General features: G+C 28.1%; 1 protein-coding gene across 1 annotated transcript; it reads right to left on the reverse strand.

Moving 5' to 3' along the window:
- Positions 1-1,390: 1,390 nt before the first annotated feature.
- On the reverse strand, positions 1,391-11,627 carry LOC135928543 (putative uncharacterized protein DDB_G0282133). Its single transcript, XM_065464999.1, has 12 exons — positions 11,361-11,627; positions 11,168-11,320; positions 10,909-11,094; positions 10,720-10,854; positions 10,644-10,676; positions 10,529-10,597; positions 10,411-10,482; positions 5,591-5,774; positions 4,190-4,776; positions 3,670-3,957; positions 3,201-3,521; positions 1,391-2,862 (listed from the first exon to the last, which is right to left on the reverse strand). The coding sequence occupies exons 1-12, from the start codon at positions 11,625-11,627 to the stop codon at positions 1,444-1,446; spliced, it is 3,714 nt and encodes a 1,237-aa protein (XP_065321071.1). The 3' UTR covers positions 1,391-1,443.
- Between the last annotated feature and the right edge of the window lie 4,464 nt (positions 11,628-16,091).

Here is a 16,091-nt window from a genome sequence, read left to right on the forward strand (position 1 = left end):
GTATTCTTAGGTACTTACTATATTTTTAGCGGACCAAAAAATAGGCAAAACCAAGTTTTTAGCTGAAAACTAACACTTTGGACTGTTTTCTAGATAAGATAGCTCAATGAAAGAAACTAATATTTAATGTTAACGGATTTGGCAGACGCCTGAAGATTGAGCCGACATTTAGCCATTACCCAGGAAGTAATGGAATCAAAGCCAGGGAGAACTCCACCGAATATGTGAATGAAGATGATAATGGGTCTCAGAAATAGCAACGCCCAGGATCGCAAAAAAATGGAAGAAAGGGATCCGAGGGAAAACTGGTTTACCCGGATTAATCTGGAAAACTAAATTAAACGATAGAAAAAGAATTTTAAATACACATTCATCTAAGTTATTTCCATATACAATATCAGATTAACTAATAAAAAATAAAACATATTATAGATAGCATTCTAACTTATAAATGATTCATTAAGGTTTGCTAAATGTTCCTTATTTAATCGAATTTAAAAAAAGACTCGAATAAGATTTTAACCAAAATAATATTATGTAAACCTGGAGAGGTTTGGATCTACTATTTGCCAAATCTCCAGGCTTAGATAATATTATTTTAGCTATTTTAATCGGGCTGTTTACAAGAATCGATCCAAATCGGGCAACAACACTAGCTGGCATGATTAAATCAAAATCAGGATAGAATGATTTTCGTTTTTGCTCGTAATAATTAGTTAAAATATGTAAATATAATTTTGTATGTTGTGATGTGATGTGAATCCTTCATATTTTTTCCTTGGTATAATAAACCCATGTGGCAATCATTATTGTTAAAATTTTAATGAGATATGAAGAATTTATATAACTATTTCTGCCGTTTTATAGATATAAATTGTTTGAAAAAAAAATCTTCTTTTTTGAAGATTTATTGATCAAATTTTACCTAAAATGTTGATTACGATCAATTCAGATTCTAGTTTATTATAAAATATTGAAATAATCGAGCATTATTAACATTTAAATTTTAATATTGCTAATTTAACAATGGTTTATACAATAAATTCCATATGTAACTTTGCCCCATATTCTCCTTTAAGGGTAGAGTTTTAAAAATTATTACCTCATTAATAAAATATGATTTAAATATTAAAAAATCGTAATTTAATATTTTTAAAATAGATTTTAAAATTTTTATCAAAAAATCGTGATTTTTCACAACCCTAAATGATATTATACACAATAAAATAGGGAAATAATTGATTTATAGCCATGAATTTTCACTGTTCAAACCTTTCTCTTATTTATCTAATAAAAATTACTCGTAGGTGTAACTATAAATAATTACTTGATTTATTAACTAAAATATCTTTAAATATCATGTCTAAATAAATAATTGAATATCGTGTTATTTCGATTCATTTAATAATATTCATAGTAAAAAGGGAGCTATAAATGGATGTATCATAGCGTTTCTGTAATATTCTGTGAAAAACATTTCGGAATTATATTTATGTTAGAAGCCAAATCTGTATTACTGATGATGCTCGGCATAGATTTCAACGTTATATATATTTTTTGATTCGGAAAATGGGTATTGAAGGAAGGATTCAAATCCCCACCCAGGAGAATGATATTATTAGGGTGGGGTTGTTGAGGCGAATTTATAGTAAAATTGGTAGATGTTTGATTAGCGTTATTCGTAGTAAAGTTTGTGTTATTAACCACGTAAGAGCTAACGTTATCCGTGTAATTTTGATTAACACAGCTGTTGCTAACGTTGGTATTATTATTATTGATTTGTATGAGGTTAAAAAATCCTAGAGAATTTTTTATAGCTGCTTGTTGGTTGATACTTAGAACGTTGTTATTTAGATTGATATTCAGGTTAGTATTATTGTTACTGGGGTAACTCGTGTTAGGGCACGTTACTAATTTTGTCTTATTAGACAATTGATTCATTTGATGTGATTGGAGTATAGTGCTTTGCAAGCCGCCTCCCCTCATAGATGAGTTTCCAGATTTGGTGGCATTCACGATATTAGTTCCCTGAAGGTCTCCGATCGCTATCTTTGCCAATTCATCTTGGCTAAGGAAATTGATTGAGCCGGATTTAAAAGGGGCGTTTCTTTGATAAAGTGATGAGATAGAAGAAGGTAGAGAAGACAAGGGGTTACCATCTAGCTTATTTGCTTCTTCGCCAGGGTCTAAGGTGGTAAAATATTTTTGAGTATTTAATCCGCTGTCTAAGAGGGTAATTTCATCATTAGCCGATGGGAATGATGATTGAAGATAGTAAGGTGAAGGAATGTTTGACGGTAATCTAGCTTGAGATGATGGTCTGATATTATTATTAGGGTTTTGTTTAGCTCTGTTATTAACGTTATTGCGCCTTTTGGGGCCAATACCGGTGGTAATAGGATATGACAGAGGGTTCGAAGTAGGGTCGGATTGAAGTCTATTAAAGAGAGAAAGAGGAGTAGTTTTAGTGTGTTGGGATAAAAGCAGCGAGTTATCCAAGCTACCGAAATTACTTAGACTCTTTAGGTTACTATTCTCGTTGTTAGACGCGGAATCTTGCGGGGAGTGAGATACTATATTGTGACCTTGTTGGACAAATAAATAGTCGCGGGCCTTGTTTATGTTAGAAAAATTAATGTCGTTGGGAGTAATAGTATCGGTCGAGAAAGAATTTAAAGATGAGCAGGTATTATTATTATTATTGGATAAAATCTTGTATATGTATTTGTTTTCGGGGTAAGGAGCGTGATTATCTACTGTAGTCACTCCACAATCGACGGATGCACTTTGGTGGAGGTTAAATTTGTTGCCCTTTTGCTGAGCTGGGGGAATCATGGAGAGCTCGGATATGATACTTTTGTTCTTTTTAAATGAATTAATATTTAATAAATAATTTTACAAGATAAATTTTAGGTAACAAAATATATCCCAAACAAAGGTCTTAATAAAAGTGAGATAGAATTTCTCCGGAGTTAGGACATAGTCATTTAAGTGTGTTTAATTTTGCTAAATGCGGTTTAGTTTATTTCAAATTAAATTTGGCAAGAAACTTAAATATTTTTTTTTATAATTAGGCAGGGTTTAAAAATAGAATTTGTGGGGTTCTAATGCGCAGTATAAAAATATGCTAAACTCTAATTCAAATCATTTCCATCCTCTTTAATAAGTCGAGTTTATTGAAGCAAAAAAAACACAAATACTTGTATCTGTAGATGCTTTTTTTCCCTGTTGATTCTATCCATTTTAGCCTTGATCAAGGTCAGGGGATCTAAAGGTACATTGTAATTGATCCCATAGTTGTACAGAGTATGCATCCATAAATTATTACTACTATTAGCATTAGTAAACTGGAATCCATTTGCATCAGCCGATTTTGAACTTTCTACCTTATTTGGAAATAGTTGATGAGACGGAATTTTGTGCTTGAGAACGTTGTCAAATTTCTCGGTTATGTATCTTCGGTAGGAATTGTATTTATCCTGCGTGAAGGCCTTGTAAGTATTGATAGTATTACTCTCTTGCTAAAAGATAATAATAAAAATTTAAGGAAGATTAATTTCTTATTTGTATAAAATAAAATATTCCCTCGCAAAAATAATGAGATATCGAAATCGCAATATTTCTAATGTTTAATGTATAGGATAAGAAACGGAAAAATCAAAAATAAACTTTATTGGCATGATGTTGTTTGCTGACTTTTTGTCGCTTCACGCTTTGACTAAGTTGCGAACTTCCCGTAAAATCGCTCATATTACTATTACTGCCGCTGCTATTGCTCATTTGAAAACTTCTCTCTCTTACCAACACAACGTTTTCGTAATGGGTCCTGCACTCCTTGGCCGATTTGTAATTGCAAGAAACGGAATTCACGAATTCGGAGGAAAAATCCCAATTAGGGGAATGAGCTGGGGTCGATATGATTATGTTGAGACTAAAACCTTGCAGGTATTTTATACCCTTAAAAATGTGTCAGAGTAAAAAAATTGATGATATCGAAAAATAAACGGGTAAAAAAAAGAAGAAGAAAATATTACTATTGTTCAAAGAGGTTGTTTATTTTTTTGGTTAGGTTTAATCTATCTTTTGATGTAACTTTGTTAGCTATCAAAAAATAGGTTAGAGCTAACGGAAAAATAAAAAAAACTATGGATGTAGGACTAAATAATAAGTGTATGACAATGAATCTCACATTGATGAGGCTCCAAGATTCGTGGATCAACCAATTATTACTACTAGCAGAGCTATTAAAACTATTCGCGCTCGCGTTGCCACTGACCGGTGTAACCTGAGAATTAAGGGCAGAAGAAGAACCGGAAATGGTGTTGCTGGAATTAAAGGTTTCCCTTTCGACTTGATTATTGTGAAATTTAAGCGCATTTTTCGTCATCTTATTGTGGGAAGCGACGGGCGAAAAATAGGGGACGAGAGTTTGATAAGAAAACACATTGATTTTGGGGGAAGCTCCTAAAGAAGACGATTGATTACTGAGGTTGGCGGATAGCATAGAGATCGGCGTTAACGATGTATTCGAGATTAGCGGGCTATTGTTAGCCATCACGGCGGAGTAATTATTTCTGTTGTAATAATTATCGGCGTAAGCGTTATCGAGCTTGACAATTTGAAGCGATGGAAGGTTATCCAAATATTCCATTTCTTTTTCGCTATCGAAAAATAGGGAGCAAGGAGGGGAATCAAAATAATTCGAGTGAATCAGCAACGTGTCGTTGATTCGAGTTCGGTTTTCAATTTCGTCCTCCAAAAATGCGTCCAATATTTCTTTAAGTCGTAATCATTAATTCAAAATAAAAACTTGGTGGATAAAATGGAATGCTGCGAGAATAAATATTTCACTTTGCAAAAAAAAATGGGTTAGTGTACGATAGGCCTATTCAAAAAAGAATATTAGTCGAATCACAATTAATTCGTATTCAATTCTTTTAAAAGTGAATGCAAATAGTAAATTATTTGATACATATTCGATTGAGAATAGGGGTCCAGTGAGGTAAGCATGAAGTTGGTAGAACCCTTCAAAATAAAAAAAAATTATTTACGCAAAGTGGAGCGACATTAAGTTGTTCGAAACACTAAATGATTGAGATATGAAATCAAGATTTAGGCACAGGGATGTCATCCCGAGTTTATTTTTTAGCAAGTTTGTTCAACGCCGATTAGTAAAAAAAATGATATAGCTCGAACCGCGTTACCCTGTTTTCAAAGTTAGCGCGAATTCGCGACACAGTATTCAGAAATGAATGTAACCACGCCGCGAATTCGAGTTTAATGGCGAATGCAAGGTAACGTGTAATTAAAATTTTATCAAACGGTCCGTGAATCTTAAAGCAATTTGTAAGAAAATTGAAAACGGATAGCGGAAAGAACATAATTAATTAAAAGAGAATCGCGATATTCGAAGGCGGGGGGGTTTATACAAGATAGTTATACTGTCGATTAACGATAAATAACGCATCGCTTGAGCGATATCGAGCTTACTATATACGAAGAGTTACCTCAAAAGCTGGCGTTAAAATAGCAAAACAAGATCTAAGTGGTGCGATCAAAATGAAATTTTTTTTTTAAATTAAAAAAAAACCTAGGGGTGTTTTTAAATCGATATTGGCTTTGGCATTGAAATTGATTTTATCGGACATGATTAGATGACTTATTATTTGTTCCGCTGAAAATGTTTGTAGCGAATAAGTATCTTCGAACGAATCGTCTGCTTCTGTGGGGTACGTTTGAAAATCTTCGATACTGTTGATGGACGTAATTGATTTCTTTAATTATTGAAGTGAGTTTTTTTTTAAAAAAATATCACAATAATAAAGGATAATAGCATATTAATACAAACAGTATTTCATTAACCCCACTAAAATATTTTGTTTTATATTCTTATAGCTTAGGATAATATAATAAACCCGAGAATCATGATGTCCATTTTCATGTTCATTCATTTTAAGCTACATTACAAACGTGATTAGCAAATCAGGAAAAAATATTTTAAATCCACACGGAATGACGTATTATGTCTTTATAGCAATTAATAAACTGATTCAATAAAAAAAAGTAAAAAATACTACGTCTTTATATTCATTTGATTTATAAAGAAAATATCTGAATGTAAATGTAACTAAAGTGGCAGACTTTTAACAACACTTTTAAAAAGTATCGAAAGGAATACAGATACAAATTCTAAAAAAGGCTGTTGTGATTGTGAATATTTCAGGCGTGAATAAATATTTTGCATTGCTTGATTTTTTTAAGCCAACACGAGGGTATAGGTCGGCGAGTTAAGAAAAAAAAATTAGGCTCACTTCCAACCTTTAATTTTTATAATAAATTAATAATATACATTTTAGGGAGTAAAAGAACAAAGTAGGGTTAATAACCGAATCATCGAAATATATTTAAACATAGATATAATATAAACAATGTTATTATTTGATGGTAGGGGGGGGGGGGTTGTAAATTAAATTTTAAAATTAAATTTTGCCCAAAAAAAAAATAATTTTAAATTCATTAAACTTTTCTATTTTAAATTTATATCTTTTTTTTTAATATAAAATATACAAATATATATATTTTTTTGCAGCGACCCTGGGCCGGGTTCAATCAAAAAATTTAGGCCCATGAAGGTTTCTGATTTGAAATATATATAAAGTAAATATAGATAATTACAAAAAAACTCACTTTTAAATATTATTAAAATTAATTTTTTGTTATTAATTCAAAAAATTTTTTTTGATATGTCCACGTAAAAGAATTTCAAAAAATTTTTTAATTTTGAAAGCAGCTTAAAAAATAATAAAATGTTTTAAAAATTTTTAAGCATTTTTTGTAAATTTTTTTTCTTATTCAAGAAATCACTGAGGTGAAAAAAAAAATAATTTGAATAATTTTTGAATCCTAAACGAATCTGTTTTAGTCCGGTTAGATCAAACATCCATTTTAAAATTTCCACATCGGATCTCAACAAAATATCATTTTTTCCCAATGATATTCTAAATCCTCTTTTCTAGAGATAAAAAAAGAAAGAAAAAAGCAAACTTTCTCATTTTCCTCGAGCGTCTTATATAATTCATAATAGTTCGAAAGAAGGGGGGGGGGCATATTGTTTGTCTCTGGAAGTCAATTTACTTGTGATAAGTAAATAGGGTAAAAAAATTACCTTGCATGGCAAAATAATTAAATAAATAAATCTATCCTCTCTCTGGTTTTAAAAAATAAATGAATGAAGGGCAAAACCTAGCAGGCTAATAAGATTTGAAGATTTGTGATGAATCTCAGAAGAAGAAAAAAACTAAAAGGTAGTTCAAATCCTGGTCTGCTGAAACAAATTGAAATTTAACAGATGATCCTTAGGGCGAACTTGCCTGATCCTACTAAATGTAAAACGTGGATATGAGCTAGGGTTTGTAGCACCGCACCGTATAAATCTTGGCCCATTCTAGAAGAAAATAAGAAAATCGTCTTTGCATTTGAAAAAAACTATATAGTTGTTTTGGGCCTCCTGCGTCAGGGTGTTCCCGTTACACCTTTTAGTAATGCAATGTTGTTAAAACGGTTCGCTTTATCAAATTTTAAATTTAAAGATTTAGCCAAAAATAATATTAGGCAAGCCTTGAGATTTCGTTACTAGAAGATGTCCAAACCTTTCTGCCATCTAGGAGCAAAATCTCTTAGGTTTGCGTAATATTTTTTTTTGGATAAACTATTGGGTTAGCCATCTTTAAAACTTGAGCGACAGCGACACTACAATGGTATTTTCATATATCGGTATTGTGAATGCACCCTTCTCTGGCTTTATATATAATTTACTAACAAATATGGGGAGTATATGTATTAAATTTTTTTCCCCCTCTTTTTGCAAATCTTTATTTTCCACTAAAAAAAATTTTTTTTTTTAAATATTAAAACCATATTTGATATTTGCTAATTGAATTTTAAACGAAGTTCTTAGCTGTAATTTATTTTTCATTAATAATATTTAATTCCGAAATATTGTTAAAAAATAATTAAAAATATGATAGAGCCAATAATGTATTTGTATATATTTCCAGATTGCCGATCCATTGATCATGTGACTAATTGTCTTATTTATCATCAATGCCATTTTAATCGACGTGTAAACCACAAAATGGCTCTACAATTGACTACTCTGTAAGGACATAAATGCATTTTTCCAATCCAGCAGTATATACACATCATTGGATGGAGTGTAAATTATTTGAACTTTTCTGCTCTCCTTCCCTATCTGTTTTCAAAAATTTATAAATTCCTGGCTCTAATCAAGGATGTGAACCCTCCTTCTAAAAAACCAGGTTCAAGTTCGAAGACCAGAAAAATAATGACTTATTAAAATTTGTTAAAATAACAGAAACAAACATTTTTTTTTAAAAAATTTTATTTTATTTAGTATTGCCATAAAAATAATTTATCATCATAATTATAATATATTCGTGATTTCGTGCTTCTCTTTGTCTTACTATCAATTATAATAATCCACAAACAAGGTATAATAGATATTATTTATATATTATCATCATTTATCAAAAAAACTTATAAAATCTGCTTTGCTGGGTAAAATTTAAAAATTTTTACGAAAAAATGGTCGACTTTTAAACATAACAAAAATAATTCCATGAAAAAAATGATCAAAAAAAAAATTTTTTTTAAATTAATACTATTTTTGAATAAAAAAACAATTTTAAATAGGAAATCTTTTATCGTAAATTACATGTTTTTTATATTATATTATTTTTAACATATAATTTAAAATAAATAAATAAAATTAAAAATAAAAAAAACTTGGACCGAACCCTAAATTTTTAAAAAGGATTCGAGTTTGGGTTCAGCGAAATATCGAGGATCCGGGGTCAGGGTTTGGGATCGGGTTCCCATCCCTGGCTCTAATAGGCCCTTTAAAAAAGGAATAATTATTATTTCGGATATCGGTTAAAATTGAAGGTAACCGATACCGATCACCCCCCCCTCTATGAATCTCAGTATTTAAATAAACTTGGGTAAGTTTTTATCTCTAAATAAAGATGTTAGCATTCTTTTTTAGGTGACGATATTAATTATCCGGATTAAGGGCCGATATTTACCGTTTAAAACATTGGAAGATCTGATATATTTTTTGTTATTTTAAGATTTAGCGTCAAATATATTCCGTTATTTATGCGATTTAAATCATTTATTGAGCACGAGTTTTAAATTTTAAATATTTTAACCGAAAATGTATTCCAGCATATTTAGAATATCTACCTACCCATGCACATTTCAAGCAATTTTGCCCTTAATTTTAGGGTTATTTATAATTTGCGTAAACAAAATCTAAGGAAAAACTAATGAGAAATTTTATATTATAAGTTCAAAAGTTGACTGATAAACTTTTTCTAAGAATTGCTAAACATGTAGGAGATTTCCAGTAAAATCCGATTTTTAAATTTAAAATCATTTTTTTTTTAAATTTTACACAATTTCTTAATAATAAAAATGTAAAATAAAATGAACGAAAATTCAATTTATTTGTGACTTGTTAAATGTTTTATTTTAAAAAAAGTTGAATTTTCTTAAAAGAATGCTTAAATACAAGATTTTTGTTTTTGCAACAAGAAAAGGATTCAACCCTTCATAGCCAAGGGTAAAAAAAAATTTCTCAATATATCGTCGGTATAGAATTGGAGTGTTCCATTCGACATTTTCAAAATTTTTGAGTTGCAAGTGGTGGATTATAACTTATTTATTCCCAATATATATATATATATATATATAAATAAACTAGATTAAAAAATGTTAATTTTTTCCAAAATAGCTCTGTCAAAATTGATCAATAAGCTTTTCCTATATTTGATTTTAAACTTTAATGTTGATTTTCTCATTTTAAACATTTGCGAAAGTGGAGTACTCCAATTATAGGCTGACAACATATTAAATAAATTCTAATTTAGTGACTTTAACTGATATTTTAAGATTTTATTGTTAATTTAAAATTATAAAGAAAATTAATCATGTAGGAATTTTTATCTGATGTTCAAATGTATAATATAATTTTTAATTTAAAAAAAATGATGTATAAAAACGTGTTTATTTATGCTTAAAATATATGCTAAATCAGATTAAAAAAAGTTGCAAAAATGATTAGGTGGAGTGTGACTCCGAGCTTTGAAAACTCTGTACAAGTCATGAACCACTAAACAAGATCAAAATTATATAAATATGGTCATTCTTGATAATAATATTCATAAAAATGTTAAACATAAAATAATTTAAAATTTTGTCAGGTCCAAAATAAAATTTAAAGTTAAGGTCAGAATCTGACCAAGTATAGGAAAATCTCTATCCAACTAGGATTAGACTTTGACTGGTCTATGCAGGGCTCTAATATTTATGGAGGATTTTAAATGTTACCCTTAATTCTGGGTCATCTCTTGAAATTGTGAGCGGTAATTCATTTATAATTTCTGAGTATTTGTTAATTTCCTACAATATATAATTTATTATCTAAATTAACATTATTATAACAAACTTTGAGTTTCTTTGTGTCATTTAAGTATGTGTTGGCATAATGAATGCAATAATTATGAATAGGTTTTAACTAATAATCAAAAAAAGTTATGCTGATTAAAAAAAAATGTTGTTACCTTGACTGAATTAACATCTCCCATTTGTAACAACTAGAAAACTTTTTATGTATCATATTTCAAATTAATAATTTACCAATGATTTTATTTCCTTCCAAAAATTATTTATTATCATAGCAATGTTTTGACAGTGATAAAATGAATATTTGTTGCATGTGAATGATTGAAATAAGGAATATGATGGAAATAGTGAAATCAATTGCTTAGATATCTTATATATATATTAGTTATACACATAATTATTTAAATTTGTGTTTATAAATACTTTGTCTAATAGTAATTTTTTCCAAATCTTTTCTTGTTCAAAATCATGATGCATCCAACACATTTCTTTATTTAGAGAATTTTGGGTTGAGTGGTCAAAATGAATTTCTGCTATTTTGGGTAATAGAGAAGATGACCATAGTCCTTTTTGTTTCAATCTTAATACCCTTTCATTTAGATCTAATATCTTTTTTTTTTAATATTTAAAATTATTATATTATGGAAATTTATTAATTTAGAAAAAGTTTAGGTGGATTTACTTCTTCTTGATTTTGATGATTTGCAAAGGATTGGTTTTCTAAAGCATAAGAAAAATTTTCATTTTTTAAATCAAAATTATTTTTAATATTAAGAGGTTGTAGTTGATTATCTGTTTCATCCTGCCATTCAATTTTGCAAGATGTATTAAGAGACTAAAAATATAATTTATAAAAAATAGTAAAGATAGATAACCTGTGAATAAGATTCTTTGTCAAATTTGTTTTGTATAGTAGAAATTTTATGGGTAGAAATAATATCAAATTGTGTTTGTTTAAAAAAATTATCAGTATAATTTTGTAGATCACTTGGAAATTTCTTTTTCCAGCTAACATAATCCAAGATGTTATTATTATTTTCAAGGTAATAATGCTCAGATAAATATTCAATTAATGTTGCTTGTGATAAATGGAAGGATACACCTTTCTTTTCTAATAAAGTTTTTCTTAAACTAATATTCATCCTCGCTTCAATATAAATTTATGAATGTATGCTAACAAAATAATTTTCATTTTTAAATATAATGATGCTACCTAATAACATAGCCCTAATATAGAGTCAGTAAAAAAAATTGCTGGATAAATAATGCCTTTTGATATATCAATTTCATCTGGGTAAAGTAAATAGTGAAGCAACGAACAGGTAGAATTTATCTTTTATCGTATTATAACAATTAAGCAATAATTTCCAACTATTAAAAATAAAAAACTATATATCTTTATAATAATAAAATTTCTATATATATCTTGGAAAATAAAAGTAATAGCTTTTCACAAAAAATAATAATTTATCAAATAAATTGAAATAATTTAATACTAAAAATGATAATTTAATATATTCAAAATAATATTTTTGAAACTCTAATTTTATGGATTAAATTTGAATAAAGAAATTTAGTATTAAGTTTTTTGGCATTGCAAATAGCTTTACAAAAATATAATATAAAAAATAATTAATATTTTAATATTATGCTACGTTTTAGAAGAATAAATTGGAATAAAAAGGTATCGTAGGATTATCTAACATATACTAATTATATTTCCATTGATTTCCTTTAATATGAACTATCCTATATTTTGATGGAAAATTTTTTTACGGAAATATCATTAATTTTCTCCAATAAAATTATCCAAGTGTATTCAAACCTGCGACCTTAAGATCTGAAGGCAAACGTCTTTATCAGAACCAATTCTAGCTATTTAATAAATCACTATATGAAAAAATTAATAATTATCATGCGCTATCATTAAACTGATCATTAATACATCTTGATTAAAACATATTCATGTCGTAATCGATGAGAGAATAAAATGGTAATTTTTTAAGTTTGTTCATTGTTTGACATATTGGTGAAAATATAATTGGAGTTAATTTAAAGAAATAATTTAACTCTGAAATAAATTATGTTTCCCGCAGTGATTCTTCAACAATATCCGATTAAACTATATTATAAAAAAGGGGAATTTATTAATTATATTATATATAAAGGAGCTAATTATAATAATAATCCTTCAGATTTGTTTTTTAAACAATCCTCAAAATGTTCATTTTGCAAAGTTTGAAATATTCAAAGATTTTTTTTCTACCTTACATTTAGAGCAAATATTTGTAGATCATAATATTGAAAATCTTTTCATAATCAAAGATTTACTTATATACGATTTGGAATTGAGGTAAACTTATTCAAGAAGCTTAGGAAGGAAGGAAGGAAGGAAGGAAGGAAGGAAGGAAGGAAGGAAGGAAGGAAGGAAGGAAGGAAGGAAGGAAGGAAGGAAGGAAGGAAGGAAGGAAGGAAGGAAGGAAGGAAGGAAGGAAGGAAGGAAGGAAGGAAGGAAGGAAGGAAGGAAGGAAGGAAGGAAGGAAGGAAGGAAGGAAGGAAGGAAGGAAGGAAGGAAGGAAGGAAGGAAGGAAGGAAGGAAAGAAGGAAGGAAGGAAAGAAGGAAGGAAAGAAGGAAGGAAAGAAGGAAGGAAAGAAGGAAGGAAGGAATAAAGAAAGAAAGAAAAATTTAATTTTAAAAAATATGCGTATATTTTTTTTATAAATATTCATATAGAACTACAAGATATGTATTAAAATAATAGAGTGCATTAAATATAATATGAGATATTAAAAGTAAAAATGTTTATATGAAAACTGTGAGTGATAAAAAAAAATTGTATTTATTTATATATTTTGGCATTCTTCTAAAATTGAATTGACTACTCTTTTAATATTGTTGACCGCCGCCTTTTTTTAGTTCATTTCCTTGTGACCAGAACTAATGATTTTAATTTAAAATCCATATTAATAATATGCCCTATAATGGTTAAAAAACTTTGTTTTTACAATCATACATCCACAAATCGGTGGTTATGAACAATTAATTATTACTGTTGCTTTATATATTAATTTCATTTGGAGCCGTATTATTCATTAAAGCTTTTCTCCTCATGAGTAAATTTTTTATTTTCCATAATTACACTAAAATTTATTAACTCTCGGCTTTCACTTTCTGTTGCATTTAGTGGTAGAAAATATATCGAGATTAGGCAACATTTTTGTAAGACTGCTTTGATTTGTCTGACAATTGTTTCTTATTATATTATATAATGTCTGATTAGAATAATTTTTTATATTTTTAAGACACATTTATGCTTTAATAAACGGCTAGTTCAGTTACATTTATGAGATAGTATTTTGACAATTTAACCATTTTAAGAAAGTTTTGTAGGTATCCTGAATAGTATTGTTAAAAATTTAGCCCAAATTTTGCTATTCCAATTTTCTGACGCTTTAAATTTCATATGAAGCTTTCTTATTCCTTATTTTGTCTCCGAATTCCCAATTTTTTCATTGTTATTCAATTTATAATTTGATGAGGGAATATAACGTTGTTTATAAAATGAAGATTTTTAATTTTAAAAATTTATCCTTTTTCTAGAAGAATTAAATTAAATTAGAAAATATATATTATAATTTAAATATAAAATATAATATTTATATTCATATTCATAAAGAACAATTTTAAAAATTAAAATTTCTGTGATATACGGAAAATTTATGTTCGTGCCCAATCAGAATTACCCCTGGTAATAATTTTGGAGAAGCCTGTCACGCCCAGTCACGCCTAGTAATTTAAAATTTATTCACATTTATGCCGTGACTCACCATGATTCATAGTATCACACCTAATTACACTGCCCTTATCCATCTCTAATAAAAATGTCATGTATTGAATAATGTTTACCTGGCAACCCTTGTCCCTGCAATCGAATCAATGAAACATAATTTTTAAAAAGTCAATTTTTAGCCTAATAAAATTTTTAAAAGCTGTATCTCTATCCAAGTCAACATTAATTATCCGAATGCGACTTTTCTTATGAGATAATTGCAGTATGCACAAATATCACATAGGAAAGATAATATTGATATATTAAAAATATTTTCTATATTTGAAAATAAAATTCGAAAACTTTCCCTATGATCTCTCGCTATTGATATGTCGTTATGGATTAGATTCTCTATTTTATACCCTCATTCTAAATTTAAATTGATCAATTTTTTTTAAACCCAATTATGGAACAAAAATATAAATAAAGAAGGAATATAATACTTGTCAAATAATGGGTAACACTGTTTGCACCGAAGTGCTCATAATTAACGGCAGGTTATAATTTACAAAGCAAGGATTGAAATTTTTAGATTAAAAAACCCCGATTTACAATTGGAGTTCACTAGATATTAGAGTTGAGTAAAAATTTACTATGATTCTTCCAATTTAATGAAAGGTTTAATGGAATTTCAAGTCATTAATTCTTATATTCTAAAAACAGCGTATATAGAATAACAACCAATACTCAATCATCAAGATTTTTATGTCTGTTTTTTAGATTTAGTATATAAATAAAAAAAAAATAGACAAAAGTTTATGGCAAAATCTACATGTGCTGGAATGCATTTCCGGTCAAGGAATACATATCCGGTCAAATCAGATTTTTCAAATTTAAAAAGCTTACATATATATATATCTTAAAAAACCACCATACAATTATTATTTATTTTATTGTATGGGAGGATTAAAATACCCAAGGTTGCGTTTAATATTTATTCAGGCCCATCTAGCTTATGAAATTGTTATTGCCTTGTTAGAAGAATGTGTTTTTGGTCTAACAAAAATAGTAATTTAATGTGTAGATTATAAAATGAATATTGTCAAGCTTATAATAAATAAAATGTTATCTAAGTTTCAATTACTAAGATGTTCAACTGTTTGCAACACTTTTTACTATTCGCATTAAAAAGACTCTATCACTGGATTTTGTTATATTTTAGGAATAAAGTTTTATATTTAAAATAATCTTTAAGTACCAGAAAATCACCCACTTTAAAACAAATTATTGTAAAGTTTTGAGCGTCAAAATTTGTATCCTTATTCATATCGTTCCATGCGATTTTTGTAAAAAAAATATAATATTATATACTTGGATTTTTTTTCCTTAGATTTTCTGTTTAAGATCAGGTGAAAACTTTAAACTTTATCTACTAATCACTCAAATCTTTTTTTAAAAATATCCTGACATTTGCTACCAAGTCTAATCAAGTTTGAGATAAGGGATAGTAGGTATAATATCATTATCAATAATATTATTAAATATATATTTTTTATGAAAATGTATCAATATATGACACAGATACAACATTCAACATCTAATGTACTAGATCTTTTACAACTTTGATAAAAATAAGTTACATGTAGATTGGATTAATATTGTAAATACAATATTATAAAGAGGTATAATCTCTTATATAATTTTATAGCATATCCAATTTTTCTTTACCTTTAGGAAATCTTATAAATCAGGCCTGATTTATATAAATAATTTTCAGAGCCACTTAAACAGAAAGTGAAGATTTATGTAAGTATTTTTTAGAGAATTTTAATAAAT

Source organism: Gordionus sp. m RMFG-2023, chromosome 4 (assembly GCF_954871325.1).
Source record: "Gordionus sp. m RMFG-2023 chromosome 4, tfGorSpeb1-WG-v2, whole genome shotgun sequence".
NCBI classification, from domain to species: Eukaryota; Metazoa; Nematomorpha; class Gordioida; order Chordodea; family Parachordodidae; genus Gordionus; species Gordionus sp. m RMFG-2023.